The sequence below is a fragment of the Schistocerca cancellata genome, chromosome 1 (assembly GCF_023864275.1).
Source record: "Schistocerca cancellata isolate TAMUIC-IGC-003103 chromosome 1, iqSchCanc2.1, whole genome shotgun sequence".
NCBI classification, from domain to species: Eukaryota; Metazoa; Arthropoda; class Insecta; order Orthoptera; family Acrididae; genus Schistocerca; species Schistocerca cancellata.
The window spans coordinates 818,169,274-818,190,884 of record NC_064626.1 but is presented as its reverse complement, the minus strand read 5'-3'; the positions used below and the strand labels follow the sequence as shown (position 1 = coordinate 818,190,884).

At 45.2% G+C, this 21,611-nt stretch overlaps 1 protein-coding gene across 1 annotated transcript in view; it reads left to right on the top strand.

Annotated features, from left to right (window-relative positions):
• The window catches only part of LOC126188273 (mucin-4), a 58,169-nt gene that overhangs the window by 20,946 nt on the left and 15,612 nt on the right, over positions 1–21,611 (top strand). Inside the window, exon 3 of the mRNA XM_049929857.1 lies at positions 11,528–11,693. Within this exon, the coding sequence (XP_049785814.1) occupies positions 11,528–11,693 (166 nt within the window). The remainder of the gene's footprint in view (positions 1–11,527; positions 11,694–21,611) is intronic.

The following is a 21,611-nucleotide window of genomic DNA, read 5'->3' as shown; positions in this document are numbered from 1 at the left end:
ACCAAGCTGTGAGGGGATCCCAGGAGAAATTTTGAAAGGAAATTAAAGTTCGAAGAGAAGAAATAAATACCTTGCAGTTTCCGATGATGATGTAGTTCTGTCAGAGACGGCAGAGGCCCTGGAAGAACAATTGAGCGGAATGGACAGCGTCTTGAAAAGAGATGATAAGACGAACATCAATAAAAGTAAAACAAGGGTATTAGACTGAAGTCGGACTAAATAATATAAAAACCAACATGGATTCCGAAAACAGAGATCCTGCGAAACTCAGCTCGCTCTGTTCCTCCGTGAGATTCACAGCGCAGTGGACAACTCCGCTGAGGTTGATGCCGTGTTCCCTGCCTTTAGGAAGGCGTTTGTCACAATCCCGCACTGCCGTTTAGTGAAAAAAATACTAGCTTATTGAATATCGGAGCAGATTAGCGACTGGATTCAAGACTTCCTTGCAGACAGAACTTAACACGTCGCTTTTACCGGAACAAAATCGACAGGTGTAAAGGTAATTTCCGGTGTACACCAAGGAAATGAGGTAGTATCGTTACTGTTTACAATATCTATAAATGATATAGTACAAAGCGTCGGATGCTCTCTGAGACTGTTCGCATATGATGCGGTTGTCTACTGCAAAGTAGCAACGCCAGAAGATAGTAACGATTTGCAGACAACTGATGAATGGTGCAGGCTCCGGCAGTTGATCCTGAAGGTAAAGAAATGTAGCATATTGCGCGTACATATGACAAGAAATCCACTATTGTATAGCTACACTATCGATGACAAACCGATGGAACCGCACCTGTAGGAGTAACTACCCAGAACGACATTAAGTGGAATGGCAAAACAAATAGTGGGAAAAGCAGGTGCGAGATTCATTGGAAAATCTTAAGGAAATGTAACTCATCCACGAAGGAAGTGGTTTTAAGGAGTACTGTTCATCTGTCTAGGATCCGTACGAGATAGGATTGATAGAAAAGATGGAGAATATCCTTCACTTCGTCGCTGTATAGTCTGGTCGTCACGAGAGCGTTGCGGAAATGCTCAACAACCTCCATTGGCAGATGTTACAAGAGAGGCGTTATGCATCACGGACAGATATTCCATTCAAATTTCGAGAGCACTTTCCGGGAAGAGTCGGACAACACATTATGTCCTCCCACATACGTCTCGCGTAATAACCATGAGGAGAAAATTCAAGACAGTCGTTCTCCCCATGCGCTATTCGCGAGTGGAACAGGGTTGGAATGCTCAGTTAGTGGCACAAAAAATAGCCTCCACCATGTACCATAAGGTAGCTTGCTGAGTATGACGTAGGTGTAGATGCAGAATAGGAAATGAGACGCTAAAAGCAGTTGACTGAGAATTTCTGTTTGTGGAGCAAACTAGTTCAAGATGGCCGAAGTAGGGAAGATGTAAAATGTAGACTGTCAATAACAAGGAGAGAATTTTTGAAAAAGAGGAATTTATTAAGAATGAAATCAAGAGGGTCCGTCTTCTTGCTAGAACATATTTGTGGTACCCTCGGTGGATTTTTGTCTTTGTTTGTTTCTGAAATGTAGCCTAGGAGTATACGGACATCAGACTTCGTTGTTGTTAGATTTCATATTACTTCACCCTTTTTTACATTATCTGGTTGCCAACAGATATCAGACACGAGTTTAAATTAATACAGCACATCTGCTACAACACAGGGATGTAAAATGCTACATAAGAAGTGAGTGGAACGGCTAGGTTGAGCTGGGTAAAATACTTTTCTTCAAAGTACATTACACTCTTATTTCATAAATGAAATTCTCATTAGAAGAAAAAAATATTCATAATTCTCGCCCAAGCAGTTTAAGACAACTTATGATTTTGTACAGATAAATTAATTTGCTTCCACAGCTCCCTCCGCAAGAATCATAAAAGAAGGCTGTATACATGGAAGAAGCCTGGAGATACTGACAGGTTTCAGATAGATTATATAATGGTAAGACAGAGATTTAGGAACCAGGTTTTAAATTGTAAGACATTTCCAGGGGCAGATGTGGACTCTGACCACAATCTATTGGTTATGATCTGTAGATTAAAACTGAAGAAACTGCAAAAAGGTGGGAATTTAAGGAGATGGGACCTGGATAAACTGACTAAACCAGAGGTTGTACAGAGTTTCAGGGAGAGCGTAAGGCAACAATTGACAGGAATGGGGGAAAGAAATGCAGTAGAAGAAGAATGGGTAGCTCTGACGGATGAAGTAGTGAAGGCAGCAGAGGATCAAGTAGGTAAAAAGACAAGGGCTAGTAGAAATCCATGGGTAACAGAAGAAATATTGAATTTAATTGATGAAAGGAGAAAATATAAAAATGCAGGCAAAAAGGAATACAAACGTCTCAAAAATGAGATCGACAGGAAGTGCAAAATGGCTAAGCAGGGATGCCTAGAGAACAAATGTAAGGATGTAGAGGCTTACCTCACTAGGGGTAAGATAGATACCGCCTACAGGAAAATTAAAGAGACCTTTGGAGATAAGAGAACCACTTGTATGAACATCAAGAGCTCAGATGGAAACCCAGTTCTAAGGAAAGAAGGGAAAGCAGAAAAGTGGAAGGAGTATACAGAGGGTCTATACAAGAGCGATGCACTTGAGGACAATATTATGGAAATGGAAGAGGATGTAGATGAAGATGAAATGGGAGATACGATACTGCGTGAAGAGTTTGACGGAGCACTGAAAGACCTGAGTCGAAACAAGGCCCCGGGAGTAGACAACATTCCATTGGAACTACTGACGGCCTCGGGAGAGCCAGTCCTGACAAAACTCTACCATCTGGTGAGCAAGATGTATGAAACAGGCGAAATGCCCTCAGACTTCAAGAAGAATATAATAATTCCAATCCCAAAGAAAGCAGGTGTTGACAGATGTGAAAATTACCGAACTATCAGTGTAATAAGTCACAGCTGCAAAATACTAACGCGAATTCTTTAGAGACGAATGGAAAAACTGATAGAAGCCAACCTCGGGGAAGATCAGTTTGGATTCCGTAGAAACGTTGGAACACGTGAGGCAATACTGACCCTGCGACTTATCTTTGAAGCTAGATTAAGGAAGGGCAAACCTACGTTTCTAGCATTTGTAGACTTAGAGAAAGCTTTTGACAATGTTGACTGGAATACTCTCTTTCAAATTCTGAAGGTGGCAGGGGTAAAACACAGGGAGCGAAAGGCTATTTACAATTTGTACAGAAACCAGATGGCAGTTATAAGAGTCGAGGGACATGAAAGGGGAGCAGTGGTTGGGAAAGGAGTGAGACAGGGTTGCAGTCTCTCCCCGATGTTATTCAATCTGTATATTGAGCAAGCAGTGAAGGAAACAAAAGAAAAACTAGGAGTAGGTATCAAAATCCATGGAGAAGAAATAAAAACTTTGAGGTTCGCCGATGACATTGTAATTCTGTCAGAGACAGCAGAGGACTTGGAAGAGTAGTTGAACGGAATGGATAGTGTCTTGAAAGGAGAATATAAGATGAACATCAACAAAAGCAAAACGAGAATAATGGAATGTAGTCGAATTAAGTCGGGTGATGCTGAGGGAATTAGATTAGGAAATGAGACACTTAAAGTAGTAAAGGAGTTTTGCTATTTGGGGAGCAAAATAACTGATGACGGTCGAAGTAGAGAGGATATCAAATGTAGATTGGCAATGGCAAGGGTAGCGTTTCTGAAGAAGAGAAATTTGTTAACATCGAGTATAGATTTAAGTGTCAGGAAGTCGTTTCTGAAAGTATTTGTATGGAGTGTAGCCATGTATGGAAGTGAAACATGGACGGTAAATAGTTTGGACAAGAAGAGCACCTTCTTAATATTCTCGTAATACTCCGGAACCGTATTTGTTGCAACGTCGCGCCAGATCTTTGTCGGAATCGGTGAGCTTTGGGCAACGGTTCCTCCGCGCTGTGCGCGCGGTGACTCACCTGAGAGCGCAGAACGGGTCGGCCGGTCCACTTGTGCGACCAGTGCGGCGGCGGCAGCAGACGTGTTGCTACGCGCTGTCCGCACACGGCGCGCCCGCCGGCAGCTGAGCGTGCTGCGAGGGCCGCGCCACTGACCCGCTTCGCTGCGCGGTACACCCCCCTCTCCTCTTCTCCTCCTCCCCTCATTGCTCGTCACGCATTCTGTAACAGCCAGTAAAAAACAGCTGTATTACCTACACAGGACCTAACAGGTTTCGCTACTGGACTCTTGTTCTTACTGATGTTCCGATGAGAATTTGACCGTCAGTTTCTCATGTGACATCCTGAAAGCCAAGAACCTAGGCCAGTGGTTCCTAGCCTTTGTGAGATCATTAGATGATTACCCCTGACAGCAAACAGATATTAGCCAACACTCTCCCGCCTCCACACCTCGCACCCCTGCCCCCCCCCCCCCCTCCACCCATTCCCCAAATGAATGAAAAAGAACTTTCTGTGAACACTTTAATTTTTAAAATGACGAAAGATAAAAAGAAAGCTATTTATCTACTTCGAGGGTAGACATTTGTTACAAAACAGGTTACCTCTGCGTCACTTCCGCCAATACCGGGCAATCGACTTCCAATTAAAATGTCTCCCCCGCACGTAATATACATAATGGCTGTGACACGTGGTTGACGACGTTTGGAAATTTGGGTCTGGCCGTGAAGCGTGTTCAGATAGCCTAATGTTTCGCAGTCTGGCCGTTGTGGCCGAGCGGTTCTAGGCGCTTCAGTCTGGAACCGCGTGACCGCTACAGTCGCAGGTTCGAATCCTGCCTCGGGCATGGATGTGTGTGATGTCCTTAGGTTAGTTAGGTTTAAGTAGTTCTAATTTCTAGGGGACTGATGACCTCAGATGTTAAGTGCCATAGTGCTCAGAGCCATTTTTTTGTGTCGCAGTCTACCTTTGGACAGTGGTGAGGCGCGCACGCCTTGTTTGAGTCTCGCCTGTTGTGCTCCTTGCGAACCAGCGCGCGTTCGTTTACTTCCGCGTACCGGCTTGTCTCAGAGTCCGACTTCATCGATCATCATGGTCTTTTCTTACCCCGTAGCCACGATTAAATCAACTTTTCCTTTGGACTACGAACGACCGAAGGCGTACGATGTAGAACGTTTTATACGGGATGAAATGCGTCTCCCGCCACAAGATGTTCTCTGAATTCATTTTTCGATCCTCAGTACTCCTGTGTACATAAAGCTGGTGAATGACGACCTGAGCGCCGACGTTGTGAGGCGCGACGCTTTCAAGTTCCGATATTCTGACTGACATACGAGGATTGTCGTGCTTGATCATGCTGGTTTTAGCCTCCGAACGTAGGTTTCCGAACTCCCGTTTGAGGTAGCATTGGACGTTGTGGTGGCCGCCTTGAAACTTTACGGTAACGTCGTCAGTCACGTCGGTGAAACCTGGAATACGTCCGAAACATACCGTGTCCTCAATGATGTCCGTCAGATAAAAATAGAACTACAGAAACATGTGCCTTCCTACTTGGTTATTACCAGCTGTACGGCTCTCGTCATGTACGATGGCCAGCCCCGCTCCTGTTCAGGTTGTGGCCGGGAAGGCCATGTCCGTTCTGAATGTCTCCGACGTAGACTGGTTCAAACGCCGATCGGAGCCGCCGCTCCTCCAGCGTCCAGCGTCGCCCACTGTGTTACCTCTGTCTTACAAGTCTGCAGCGCTGCTGCGTGCTGTCCACTCTCTGAATCAGTCGATACCGGCGTCGACTCCTCTCGACGACGCGATTGACGTTTCACCTGTCTCTACTACCAGAGGCAATACAAATGTACGACGCCCGTCAGCAGTCACAAGCTGTCTATTTCTTTATTTTATTTACACGTCTATTTCCGTAGGACCAAATTGAGGAACAAACTTCCACGGTCACGGAACGTGTCAGTACATGAGATTACAACGTAAAAGTAATAACAGATAAAAATAAAATGTTTATCAACCCGAAAAAAGTCTAACCATAAGTTGAAGTAAACGCAATCAAGAATACAACAAGAATCAGCTTAATTTTTCAAGGAACTCCTCGACAGAGTAAAAGGAGTGACCCACGAGGAAACTCTTGAGTTTCGATTTGAAAGCGCGTGGATTATTGCTAAGATTTTTGAATTCTTGTGGTAACTTATTGAAACTGGATGCAGCAGTGTACTGCACACCTTTCTACACAACAGTTAAGGAAGTGCGATCCAAATGTAGATTGGATTTCTGCCGAGTATTAACTGAGTGAAAGCTGCTTATTCTTGGGAATAAGCTGATATTGTTAACAAGAAACGACGGTAAAGAATATGTAATTGAGAGGCCACTCAGACTAGTGAACAGGGGTCGACAAGAGGTTCGCGAACTTACACCACTTGTTTCCCGAGCTACCCGTTTCTGAGCCAAAATATGCTTGTAGAATGGGAAGAGTTACCCCCAAATAGAATACCATACGCCATAAGCGAATGAAATTAAGCAAAGTAGACTAGTTTTCGTGTCAAACGATCACTAACTTCAGATATCGTTCGAATAGTAAAAATGGCCACATTAAGTCTTTGAACAAGATCCTGAACGTGGGCTTTCCACGACAGTTTACTACCTATCTGAACACCTAGACGTCTGAACTGTTCAGTTTCACTAATCACATCCCCTTTCCGTGAAATTAAAACGTCGAGTTTTGTTGAATTGTGTGTTAGAAACTGTAAAAACTGAGTCTTACTGTGATTTAGCGTTATTTTATTTCCTACAAGCCATGAACTTATGTCATGAACTGCACTATTTGAAACAGTGCCAACATTGCACAAAACATCTTTACTACCAGCCTAGTGTCACCAGCAAACTGAAATATTTTAGTATCATCTTTAATACTAGAGGACATATCATTTATACAAATAAGGAACAGCAGTGGCCCCAGCACAGATCCTCCATTTAACTGTCCCCACTCAGACACTACATCATAGCCATTCTCAACGCTGTGGAGAAGAACGTTTTTCTGTCCGCTATTAAAGTAAGAGATGAACCAGTTGTGAGCTACTCCCCGCATTCCATAGTAGTCAAACTTCTGGAGCAATATTTTATCAACAACATAATCAAACGCCTTAGGTAAAAAAATATGTCTATCGTTCGAAACCTTTTGTTTAATCCATCCACTTCCTCACAAGGAAAAAAGAATATACACTATTGGTCATTAAAATTGCTACACCAACAAGAAATGCAGATGATAAATGGTTATTCATTGGACAAATATATTATACTAGAACTGACATGTGATCACATTTTCACTCAGTTTGGGTGCATATAACCTGAGAAATCAGTACCCAGAACAACCACCTCTGGCCGTAATAACGACCTTTATACGCCTGGGCATTGAGCCAAACAGAGCTTGGATGGCGTGTACAGGTACAGCTGCCCATGCAGCTTCAACACGATACCACAGTTCATCAAGAGTAGTGACTGGCGTATTGTGCTCGGCCACCATTGACCAGACGTTTTCAATTGCTGAGAGATCTGGCCAGAGCAGCAGTCGAACATTTTCTGTATCCAGAAAGGCCCGTACAGGACCTGCAACATGCGGTCGTGCGTTATCGTGCTGAAATGTAGGGTTTCGCAGGGATCGGATGAAGGGTAGAGCGACGGGTCGTAACACATCTGAAATGTAATGTCCTCTGTTCAAAGTGCCGTCAGTGCAAACAAGAGGTGACCGAGACGTGTAACCAATGGCACCCCATACCATCACCGCCGGGTGATACGCCACTATGGCGCTGACAAATATACGCTTCCAATGTGCGTTCACTGCGATGTCGCCAGACACGGATGCGACCATCGTGATGCTGTAAACAGAACCTAGATTCATCCGAAAAAATTACGTTTTGCCATTGATGCACCCAGGTTCGTCGTTGAGTACACCATCGCAGGCGCTCCTGTCTGTGATGCAGCGTCAAGGGTAACCGCAGCCATGGTCTCCGAGCTGATAGTCCATGCTGTTGCGAACGTCGTCGGACTGTTCGTGCAGATGGTTGTTGTCCTGCAAACGTCCCCATCTGTTGACTCGGGGATCGAGACGTGGCTGCACGATCCGTTACAGTCATGCGGATAAGATGCCTGTCATCTCGACTGCTAGTGATACGAGGCCGTTGGGATCCAGCACGGCGTTCCGTATCACCCACCTGAACCCACCGATTCCATATTCTGCTAACAGTCATTGGATCTCGACCAACGCGAGCAGCAATGTCGCGATACGATAAACCGCAATCGCGATAGGCTACAATCTGACCTCTATCAAAGTCGGAAACGTGATGGTACGCATTTCTCCTCCTTACACGAGGCATCACAAAAATGTTTCGCCAGGCAACGCTGGTCAACTGCTGTTTGTGTATGAGAAATCTGTTGGAGACTTTCCTCACGTCAGCACGTTGTAGGTGTCGCCACAGGCGCCAACCTTGTGTGAATGCTCTGAAAAGCTAATTATTTGCATATCATAGCATCTTCTTCCTGTCGGTTAAATTTCGCGTCTGTAGCACGTCATCTTGGTGATGTAGCAATTTTAATGGCCAGTAGTGTATGTGTTGATCATGGAACTGTACCGACCTCCACTTTTCTCCCATCTGGCCATATGTCGGACGATAGCCGCCCGCCATCTGACACGGAACGGCATGTTAGGAAGCAACGGTCGCTGAGGAAACGGAAGAGACAACGCAGTACCCCTTCTGATGACTGCCTCCATCGGATGTGTGCACAGGAAGACGACCCTGCTACTGATGGCGTTCTATCCTCTGAAGCCCTGACACGTGACGACGCGATGTCCTTCCACGCCTCCATTTCCAGTCAGCGTCCACCTCCAGACATCCACCTTCCCTCGCCTGCGTCTGACACGGTTGCCTCCCTTTGTGTGTCTGACGCTACCTGTGGGCGCACCTCTGACCGTGTTCCACTCAACCGACCCAGTGAGACGTCTGTCTCCCGAGCGGACGACGTCGATGCTAAGGATGGACATTTTGGAGATTTACAGAGCGATGAACCACCCTTGATGGAGTCGGCTCCCTCCCCGTCACAGGGACGTGTCCTAACAGGTGCTTCACCCGTGTTTGCATCGCCCGTCCTCCTGGCTGTCCAGACTCATCGCAGTGTCAACACCATTCGCGTACACCACAAACTGGCTGTACTCCACGACATGCTGTTTGCCGCGGACGCTGATGTTGCTCTCCTTCAGGAGGTACACGTTGCAACTTTCTGTGCTCCCCATGGTTTTACAGCACATGTCTCTCATGCTTCCCCTACTGGTAGTGGGGTGGCGATCCTCTTACGTAATGGTATCTTAGCTGATGCTGTTGCCTATCACCCTGATGGCTCTCACGTTTAGCGGCGTCAGGATTGTCAATGTCTATGCGCCATCTGGTTCGTATCAGCACTGTGAACGTTCCACTTTCTTCTCAGAAACAGTCACGCCTCGTTTCCTGGGATGGCAGGATGCATTGATCAAGGGAGGCAGTTTCGACTGCGCCCACCCACCCAAATTTTTTCTCGCTGACACCTCCGTAAAATGATGAAAGGAATAAACTGTATCACTTACTATATTTTCGCTGTTTATGCAGTAAAACTGCAGCATTAGACGTGACGTTTTAATTTAATATTTCTTTACTACCAACTCTATCGGCAACACATTTTGCAGACAATATCCACATATACCACTGAATGTACCTGAAAATTATATCATTTTACGACACATATTTGGGGAGATATGATGTTTTATACATGAAAGTTCGATTATGTAAGGAATCTGGATGGTGCTGTACTGTTAATCAGTCTGATATTATCTTTGCAGTTACTACGGGAACCATACATAGGGATTTGTAGTATATTCCTAGATTCGTCACATAATGTTGGCTATAGAAACTGGGTAAGTAGGTTATCACGGGATAGTGGCATCTGCCAGTTCAAAATTTTCAGTACCTCTATGACACTCTCCCGTAGGTCAGACAAACCTGTGACCACTCGTGCTGCACTGCCTTTCATGGGTCCATTATCCCCTATTAGCCCTATCTGGTACGGGCCCCACGCCCTTGAGCAATATTCTAGGTTTGTCGAATGAGTGTTTTGTGAGCAGTAGTCTTTGCAGATTGATTGTTCTTTGTCTATGAGTGAACGCATATGAAGGGCTTATTTCAATAGTGGTACAAGTGCATTTTTGTTCATTTTAAGATACAGAGTCCTAAAGTTAAATGAGCACTGAAAAATCTGCAGTTGAGATATCAGAAATATTGAAGCATATGGCTTCTTGCTAGAGATGAACCTTTCTTTCTGTTTGTTTGGATCATTAATGTCAGAAGCACTATAATCAGAAAAGTGGAGGTAATGGACTTGTACCACTATTGAAATAAGCCCTTCATATGATCATTCCACTTCATATCACTAAAAATTGTTACACCCAGGTATTTGTATGAGCTGAGCATTTCTAATTATGAATTTGTGATGTTGTAGTTTTAGAATAGTAGATGTTTTTCGTTTCGTGAGGTATAAAGATTTCCATTTTTGAACATTTAAAGCGAATTATCAGTCTTTGCGCCGCTTTGAAATCTTGAAGGTCTGACTGGGCATTTGTGCAGAGTTTTTTTTCGGACATTGCCACGTTATACAGAGTGTTTCACAACGATGTTTTCAAAATTTGGAGACAGGCTTCTTACATCAAAACAAGGAAAAATGTCCAGTAAACATGGGCTCTAAAATTCATACCGTACCATAAGAGCTATGAGCACTTGCTCTTCGTCGATACTGTGTAACATCTCTTCTACTGCAAGCTCTTTGGTTCAAATGGCTCTGAGCACTATGGGACTTAACTTATAAGGTCATCAGTCCCCTAGAACTGAGAACTACTTAAACCTAACCAACCTAAGGACATCACACACATCCATGTCCGAGGCAGGATTCGAACCTGCAACCGTAGCGGTCGCGCGGTTACAGACTGTAGCGCCTAGAACCGCTCGGCCACTCCGGCGGGACCAAGCTCTCTGCTTTCCATATTTTGGGAGGAGGCAGTACGGACCAAAACAAGAAAAAAAAGTCCAATAAATATGAGCTGCAATGTGCATACGTTAAGAACTATGAGCTCTTACTCATCCTCGATACTGTGAAACACGTCTCTTCTACCGAACAAGTGCTCGTAACTCTAAAGGTGTGCACTTACCAGCCCGACGTTTCTGTACATTTTTTCTTGTTTCGTTTCATAGTACCTCCTCTCAAAATATGGAAAGAAAAGAGATTGCAGTAAAAAAGGTCTATCTTACACTACTGAAGCTGATCTAGTGCTCACAGCTCTTAAGGTATACATTTTAAAGTCAAGTATGCTGGACTTTTTTTAGTGTTTTGATGTAAGGAACCTGTCGGAAACTCCTTGAAGGAAACTCCATCGTCTGCTAAAAGCGTGACATTGCTGTTAATATTGTCTCCCAAGTATTAATACACCATTAGTTCCTTGTCTCAAAGCACTCAGTTAAGATCCTCTAAGATTTTTATGGAGTCGCGCTCCAGTGTCTGGTATTCGCACTGTACGGATCTCCCGATTGCAGACGGACTGCAGCGGCGCGAGCACGGAGGGCCGCGACGGGGAGATGTACTTCACGGTGTCGCCGTCGCCGCGCCAGCGTCGCCTGGTGCCCGTGCCCGCCGCCGTGTGGAGCGAGGGCGTGCACGCCGGCTACGACCCGCACATCGACGCCACCGTAGCGGCCATCGGTAAGGCGCTGCCTCCAGGCCTCAGCATAGTGCTCTACAGTGTTTTACAAAGGCTTTCTGTTATCATTTGTGGACGCGTTGGCGAGTCTTCATCCGGTGCGCTCTGCACCCGCATGCCTGGATGAGTGCACGATCGGGCATGGATTCTGGGTTTGGTTATGAGGGCGGCACACATTATTGATAGTGTCACTCCTCTCCGGCTCCACCCTTTCACTCTTTCCCACGGACGGCAGAGCTTGCTCTGCAGCGCACTCCCACGCTGGCCACAGGTTTGGTACAGAGTTCCGTGATAGAGCATTCCATTCCTCCACTTATAACACTACCGCCTGCTGCTGTTATACCACAACCTTTAAGCTGGAAGCAGTTCGTATAATGAAATTATTTTTTTAAAGCAAATACAGTATAAAGAAGCAGTGTTACCCTCTGAAAGGAATTTTGTTGTGTTGACCGTGATGTACCTAACGGAGGTGGCTTATCGGAAGTGAAGGTCAGAATTACGTAAATATTTAAACAGTAACAAACAATAATTTATCTATCCACAGTGTCCAAATGATAATAAAACAGTCGCCAGCCTAATTAGGCATGAGAATGAGTAACATTCTTGTTCAAGAAAATAGATATGAGTAACTTTAATGGACAGACACAGCCTATGCTTTATCACATGAGAGTGCAATGAACTCTGTCACTAGCAGATGTTGACGTTAAAGAAAGTGCTAACAGTTATAGGAGAACAAGGCTACTTGCATAATGGTAACAGAAAATGACATACACTTTTGCCTTCAAGGCTTGGTCAAACTGAATGGTCTCAATAATATTACTATCAATATTCACTGTAGAGCCATAAAATGGACATAGGTTCAGTATTTCTTTTACCAATTAATTTTCTATCTGACATGGAAAAAATATTTCACTAGCAAACTATTTCTCACTGACCTTTGAATAAAAGAAGTTACTGTTATCATAGATAGTGGTCTTTCTGTTACTTGTTACCTAGCATAAGCACAATAGACAAACTGTGGATCCTGTTACATTATTAATATGTACTTTCAATACACAAGAGACAAGCACTTAGCAAACATGAGTATATAACTTTCCACAAACATAGTTCACGACTTTTACTGCAGTGAGACACAATATTGACATATTTGTAAGAAACTGACACACCTTTTACAATTTACAACAAGCAGCGCCATAACCATTAACTAAGCACAACTCAATAAGCCTCATTTTGAAGAACTATTAAATTTTAAAAGTAACAGCAAATCGTTTATTAAGAAGAACATCTCAAGCCAAACTTTAGTAATATTTACTTTTGGAACTAACCTCAAGATCGTTTATTGCCTGTCTTTATTACCAAAGTCTTCTGCTTTCAAGTCAATGATTAAATAGGTAACTTTGAAAGTCCACAAAACTTTAATTTGGACTGTTTCAATCGCTGGGAGGCTTTCACAAAGCTACATTTACTACCTCCTACAATTTTACCAAATCCACAATAAATCTGAATACTCCCTTCTTACCAAAGATCAAACAACATTATTTAATTAACTGTTTCGCTTTGAGGCTTTCATTTTTTTCCACAACAAGGACAGTCGGTAATCATAGTTCAAGCGGAGAGGAACCTGAGAGATGTTGTGATAAGCAAAAATTCAAGGTAGGTACATAAATTCAGCAATGTGTTACCTTATATTTGAGCACACTAAAACATCCAATGAGCTGATCCTTCACTATACATTACTATAGTTCTTCTGTTCCATTACAGTGATTGCGCAATGTGGTGGCGAGTGCATGTTGGTAAATGGATTTGCAGGTAGAATTGCTGGACTCTATAACTTCTTGGTGGCGATGATAGATATCAGTTCCAACATAATCCCAGCTAGCTTACAAATCCATCCATCCGAGGCTTTGGCACATTGGAAAACGGCACGAAAATCCTCTCTCGGCACCAGCACAATACATGACTTTTACATAAGCTGTTGGCAGTTCGGTAGCTCGTCCCCGACTGACTCTTGGTTCCACCTTTCTATCCATGCCAACCACATTTTGCGCACGCTACACAGTTCCGTTCCTGAGGGGAACCACACCACCTTTTACATACAAAATAACTAAGAACCCTGAGTGAAGGTCAGCAGTTTGCATAACAGCAACCAAACATATTAAATAAAACAGAACATTTGCACATATTGACATTTCTACAAAAAATTATTTAAACAAAATTATTCAACCTCAAAGATAATCAAAGAGATTATGTGAGAAAGACAAAACATATCATTTGTTCATATTGTGCATATTACAGGGATTACACTTCCTACACTATAAAAGAGATCAAAGTTTTCAACAGAGAAAAGAGTAAACACTCTCATGGTAGCAATTCAGTCCAACAACATTTACAGAAACTCAACGTTATAACATTAAACAAAACAAAGGGCAAAATAAATCAGTACAGGATTAGAGCTATGGTGTTACACACTAGCACGGCTGACAACTGATGGACGGTTATTGGTGGATATGGACGTGCTGCAATAGTCTTCCAGCGCATCTTGTGCTCAGTGGGATGTGAGTCGAAGGAAGGGGAAGGCCGAGTATCCTCTCGTTCCTAGAGCTCCTCCACTGTGCAGTTCAATGTGGTAGCGCAATGCCACCAATAAAAATGAAGTCAGGGCCGAATCCACTATCGAAAAGACGCATATCAGAACGGTGTACAGTACATTGACCGGTGAGTGTACCGTGTTTAAACATTTGGAGGTGGATATACCCACGCTAGACATACCTCCATATGGCATGAGGTGGGAACACATAATGCCCTCAGGAACATTGCCACACATGAGTGTTTTGATGATCTAGGTGTGGGGAGGCGTAATGTTGCATGAGTGTACTTGACCTCCGAATCTTTGAACATGGTACGCTCACTGATCAATGCTATTGTGACACTGTACTCCTCCCCCATACACGTCTTTTCAGGGATGCATTCCTTCATGACTTCATTTTTATGGATGAGAGTGCGCGACAGCACCAAACTGCACAATGGAGCAATTCTTGGAACTAGTGGATATTTGTCGAATGGACTGGCGTGTCCATTCCCTCGAATTGTGGCTATTCAGGCTTTTTGGCAGCTGGTCACGTTATGTGACTGGACTGTGTGATATGGGCAAAACATACACTCCTGGAAATGGAAAAAAGAACACATTGACACCGGTGTGTCAGACCCACCATACTTGCTCCGGACACTGCGAGAGGGCTGTACAAGCAATGATCACACGCACGGCACAGCGGACACACCAGGAACCGCGGTGTTGGCCGTCGAATGGCGCTAGCTGCGCAGCATTTGTGCACCGCCGCCGTCAATGTCAGCCAGTTTGCCGTGGCATACGGAGCTCCATCGCAGTCTTTAACACTGGTAGCATGCCGCAACAGCGTGGACGTGAACCGTATGTGCAGTTGACGGACTTTGAGCGAGGGCGTATAGTGGGCATGCGGGAGGCCGGGTGGACGTACCGCCGAATTGCTCAACACGTGGGGCGTGAGGTCTCCACAGTACATCGATGTTGTCGCCAGTGGTCGGCGGAAGGTGCACGTGCCCGTCGACCTGGGACCGGACCGCAGCGACGCACGGATGCACGCCAAGACCGTAGGATCCTACGCAGTGCCGTAGGGGACCGCACCGCCACTTCCCAGCAAATTAGGGACACTATTGCTCCTGGGGTATCGGCGAGGACCATTCGCAACCGTCTCCATGAAGCTGGGCTACGGTCCCGCACACCGTTAGGCCGTCTTCCGCTCACGCCCCAACATCGTGCAGCCCGCCTCCAGTGGTGTCGCGACAGGCGTGAATGGAGGGACGAATGGAGACGTGTCGTCTTCAGCGATGAGAGTCGCTTCTGCCTTGGTGCCAATGATGGTCGTATGCGTGTTTGGCGCCGTGCAGGTGAGCGCCACAATCAGGACTGCATACGACCGAGGCACACAGGGCCAACACCCGGCATCATGGTGTGGGGAGCGATCTCCTACACTGGCCGTACACCACTGGTGATCGTCGAGGGGACACTGAATAGTGCACGGTACATCCAAACCGTCATCGAACCCATCGTTCTACCATTCCTAGACCGGCAAGGGAACTTGCTGTTCCAACAGGACAATGCACGTCCGCATGTATCCCGTGCCACCCAACGTGCTCTAGAAGGTGTAAGTCAATTACCCTGGCCAGCAAGATCTCCGGATCTGTCCCCCATTGAGCATGTTTGGGACTGGATGAAGCGTCGTCTCACGCGGTCTGCACGTCGAGCACGAACGCTGGTCCAACTGAGGCGCCAGGTGGAAATGGCATGGCAAGCCGTTCCACAGGACTACATCCAGCATCTCTACGATCGTCTCCATGGGAGAATAGCAGCCTGCATTGCTGCGAAAGGTGGATATACACTGTACTAGTGCCGACATTGTGCATGCTCTGTTGCTTGTGTGTATGTGCCTGTGGTTCTGTCAGTGTGATCATGTGATGTATCTGACCCCAGGACTGTGTCAATAAAGTTTCCCCTTCCTGGGACAATGAATTCACGGTGTTCTTATTTCAATTTCCAGGAGTGTACATTTTATGTGATAGGCTTCTAAACACTTGTGGCTCAGATTTTTAATTCAGCCTTTCTTCAAGTTAAATTGAAACTAGTTGCATTCTCGATGATTTGGTGAATACCAAACCTCAGAGAGTAATTTTCTGTAAATAGTGGTGTTATTCGTAAAACTGTATGACTCATCAGATATTTTAGAGTTGTAGACATGATAATAAATGAAGACTCTAGAAGATTTGTTTTTACGTAAATCCTAAAACGAAATTAATATTTCAGTGCGTTTTAGAATACTTGAGCCAAATAAGCTAAACAACCTAATCTCATCATCAGCCGGGCGCACCAAGGTAGTGCTCGCATTCTGGTGATGGATAAGCTGGAGTAATCTATGTGTACAGGGTTGCTAGAGGTTAAATTTATCATTCCTTTTCCTCTCAGGATCATCTCTTGTTGTTCTTCTTCTTGTTTTGGGCGTCCTACAGATGTCGCTGCATGCCATATCTCTGTCGCCAAACAACTCGATCTCACCATTCTTCCTCATCCTCTTGTATTCCTTTTCCCTCCATCGCTTCTTGGTTAACTCTTAGCCATCCTTTGTGTGGTCTTCCTCTTCTCCTCCTTCCAGGATATTGCCACGGAAGTACGCTCTTTGACCATCTTTCTTCTTCCATTCTTCTGTCATGCTCTAATCAGCACAGCTGTCTTTCTTCTATTCCGTACATAAAATTATAAGGAGAGTGCATCGTTTCTCTTATTTCCTCATTTCTTACGTGGTCAAGTCGGAAATTCTGCATGCACTTCTCAAATGGTCAATTTCTAAAGCTGTCAGTCTCTTTTTACTTCTTTCTATGAGTTCCCAGCACTCCCTCCGATAACTTCTTGTAGATTTCACGACGCAATTGTATGAAAACATTTTAACCTTTAAATTCAATTTTGAGGATCAAAGTACAGTTTATAGTTTTTGGATAACAGCCCTTCCCTGCTGATCCGTTGTTGGACATCTCTGTCACATCTACCACCATGTGACAGGATACTTCAAACCTAGTAATTAAACTCTTTACACACTTTTCTATGAATTCCGCCAAAGTCTAAGTTACACACGTCAAAAAAGTTTTGCATCACCTCGGTTCCGAGAGTCCTGGAACCTGTACAGAAAATTGGAATAGAGATCAACATAAACATCATTTGTGCCCTTTTTATTGCTCATGAAAACCACACATTACATGTTGTACCACCACACAGCGAGACCTTCAGTGATGGTGGTCCAGATTGCTGTGCACACTGGTACCTCTAATACCCAGTAGCACGTCCTCTTACATTAATGCATGCCTGTATTCGTCGTGGCATACTATCCACAAGTTCATCAAGGCACTGTTGGTCCAGATTGTCCCACTCCTCAATGGCGATTCGGCGTAGATCCGTCAGAGTGGTTGGTGGGTCACGTCGTCCATAAACAGCCCTTTTCAATCTATCCCAGGCATGTTAGGTAGGGTTCATGTCTGGAGAACATGCTGGCCACTCAAGTCGAGCGATGTCGTTATCCTGAATGAAGTCATTCACAAGACGTGCACGATGGGGGCGCGAATCGTCGTCCATGAAGACGAATGCCTCGACAATATGCTGCCGATACGGTTGCACTATCGGTCGGAGGATGGTATTCACGTATCGTACAGCTGTTACGGCGCCTTCCGTGACCACAAGTGGCGAATGTCGGCCGCACATAATGCCACCGCAAAACAGCAGGGAACCTCCACCTTGCTGCACTTGTTGGACAGTGTGTCTAAGGCATTCACCCTGACCGGGTTGCCTCCAAACATGTCTCCGACAATTGTCTTGCTGAGGCATATGGGACACTCATCAGTGAAGAGAACGTGATGCCAATCCTGAGCGGTCCATTCGGCGTGTTGTTGGGTCCACCTGGACCTCGTTGCATGGTGTCGTAGTTGCACAAAGATGGACCTCGCCATGGACGTCGGAAGTGAAGTTGCGCTTCATGCAGCCTATTGCGCATAGTTTGAGTAGTAACACGACGTCCTGTGGCTGCACGAAAAGCACTATTCAACATGGTGACGTTGCTGTCAGGGTTCCTCCGAGCCATAATCCGTAGGTAGCGGTCATCCACTGCAGTAATAGCCCTTGGGCAACCTGAACGACGCATGTCATTGACAGTTCCTGTCTCTCTGTATCTCCTACATGTTCGAACAACATCGCGTTGGTTCACTCCGAGACGCCTGAACACTTCCCTTGTTGAGAGCCCTTCCTGACACAAAGTAACCGCGGTATTGACCGTCTAAGCATGGCTGAACTACACACAACACGATCCATGTACCTTCTTCCTGGTGGAATGGCTGCAACTGATCGGCTGTCAGACCCCCTTCGTTCAATAGGCACTGCTTGTGCATGGTTGTTCACATATTTGAGCGGGCTTAGCGACATCTCTGAACAGTCAAAGGGACTGTGTCTGTGATAAAATATCCACAGTCAACGTTTATCTTCAGGAGATCTGGCAACCGGGGTGATGCAAAACATTTTTTTTTTTTTTTAAGTGTGTAGTTCCCTCCTGTCTTCTCGAAATTAATTTTCAAACCCTCCTTTTTTACTTCTTAAGCATCTAAGAATATGTATCGCCTTCATCGTTTGCTGAAAGGACCTGATCATCAGCACAGACAAGTCTATACATATACTGGCTCCCTACTTCAGTCCCCACACCGACACACTTCCTACACCATAGATGCAGTGGCTTCTACTCATACAGTATTGCTCAAAAGTATTTTGTAGTTGAACTAGTAGGTTGGTAGGCGGGTTTATCTTTACGTGGAATCAAAACAAACCGACTGTTCTGAGAGAAGACTGCTTGACCTCGCTACGGTTACATGTATTTACCGAGTGCAGGTAAACATGGACTCTGGCCGTAAACAGTGTTTCTAAGGGGTTCATAAGTATTTTGTAGAATGTGAATACTGCAATATATCCAACTACATAAAGAAAATCAATTTCTAATATTTCCATTTACTGACAGCAATGCCTAAAGCTGAGGAATGTTCAGTAGACTTCAGACAAGCTGTCTTAACAGCACTGAATCAGGGCGAAGTTTAGTCCTTGATTGGCATCTCAGAATACGTCGTGAATGTCTGAGGCTGTCTTCAGAAAAAAGAGGACGATAGAGAGCAGTGCACGAAGTGGTCGGTCCCGAAAAATCGCCCAAAAAGAAGATAGGATCATCCGAAGGCAGTCAGTGGTAGATCCCAAAAAATCAGCTCAGGCAGTACATGATGATCTACGGGTAAACAGGGGGTGAAGGTCCATGTTTCGAATGTTAAACCTCGCTTAGCAGCCAAAGACTTTATTAGTAGGCCTTCTACTAGGAAACCTATGATAAGTGCAAAAAATAGGAAGGCCAGACTACAGTTTGCTAAGAAGTAAGCATCATGTGCCACTGAAGACTGGTCAAAAATTCTATGAAGTGTTGAAAGCAAGTTTAATCTCTTGTGCTCAGACCAGATACAATATGTTTGACAGCTGATACACAAGAGGAACGACAGACAGTACCAAGTACCCAGCATAAAGCCCAGAGGAGGAGCTATCATAACGCGAGGCTGTTTCTCACAAAGAGGGTATAGGTCCTCTCGTCGAAATGCGTAAGGTAGTGGATGGATACTCTGAAGTATGATGAAATATTAATAGACCATACGCTGATCAGCCAAAACATTATGATCACCGACCTACTGTCGATATAAACCCCTCCAGGCGATAGCGGCGTCACCTGGCGAGGAATGACTGCTAGTCAGACACACATACGGGGCGTGTAGTATCAGTGAGCGTGCTGTCCATGTGTGGAATGAGGAAGGCGTGTGATCTGTCTGAGTTTGGCCAAGGGTAGATTGTGAAGGCTCGGCACAAGCATTTTGCAAACTGCAAGACTTGTCAGGTGTTCAGGCAGTGCTGCATCATGTGGCCAAACCGAAGTAATACCACGTCCAGACATCGTGGGGTAGGGCGGCCACCCCTCATTACAGATGTGAGACATCGTAGGCTGGGAAGACTGATAAAGCAGGACAGATGGCGAACTGTGGTGGATTTGACTTCAGGCTTTACTCCTTGGCAGAGTACAGGTGCCTCTGAACACACAGTGCGCCTCGTGGGATTAGCCGAGCGGTCTAAGTCGCTGCAGTCATGGACTGTGCGGCTGGTTCCGACGGAGGTTCGAGTCCTCCCTCGGGCATGGGTGTGTGTGTTTGTCCTTAGGATAATTTAGGTTAAATAGTGTGTAAGCTTAGGGACTGATGACCTTAGCAGTTAAGTCCCATAAGATTTCACACACATTTATATTTTTTTACACACAGTGCACTGAACACTCCTAAAGATGGGCCTCCATATCCGACGACCCATGCATGTTCCAATGTTAACACCAGAACATCGACAACTATGTCTCAAATGTGCATATGACCATCAGCACTGGACATTGGCGCAGTGGTAGAGTGTCGAGTTGCCTGATGAATCCCTATACCTTCTTCGTCATCATGCTGATGGGAGGGATGGCGTGATAGTTCATCGCCCCCCTCCCCGTAATTCACGAGAATTAGATGACTTGTGTTTGCAGATATGGTGCCAACTCCCTCCAGCGACCTAGCGAGGCCTCACTGCTTCCACGGCACTATGCGTCACTACTGGCTGATCTACATCTACATCTACAGTTATACTCCGCAAGACACTCAACGGTGTGTGGCGGAGGGCACTTTACGTGCCACTGTTATTACCTCCCTTTCCTGTTCCAGTCGCGCATGGTTCGCGGGAAGAACGACTACCGGAAAGCCTCCGTGCGCGCTCGAATCTCTCTAATTTTACATTCGTGATCTCCTCGGGAGGTATAAGTAGGGGGAAGCAATATATTCGATACCTCATCCAGAAACGCACCCTCTCGAAACCTGGCGAGCAAGCTACACCGCGATGCAGAGCGCCTCTCTTGCAGAGTCTGCCACTTGAGTTTGTTAAACATCTCCGTAACGCTATCGCGGTTACTAAATAACCCTGTGACGAAACGCGCCGCTCTTCTTTGGATCTTCTCTATCTCCTCCGTCAACCCGATCTGGTACGGATCCCACACTGATGCGCAATACTCAAGTATAGGTCGAACGAGTGTTTTGTAAGCCACCTCTTTTGTTGATGGACTACATTTTCTAAGGGCTCTCGCAATGAATCTCAATCTGGCCCTTGCCTTACCACAAATTAATTTTATATGATCATTCCACTTCAAATCGTTCCATACGCATACTCCCAGATATTTTACAGAAGTAACCAGTGTTTCTTCCGCTATCGTATAATCATATAATAAAGGATCCTTCTTTCTATGTATTCGCAATAC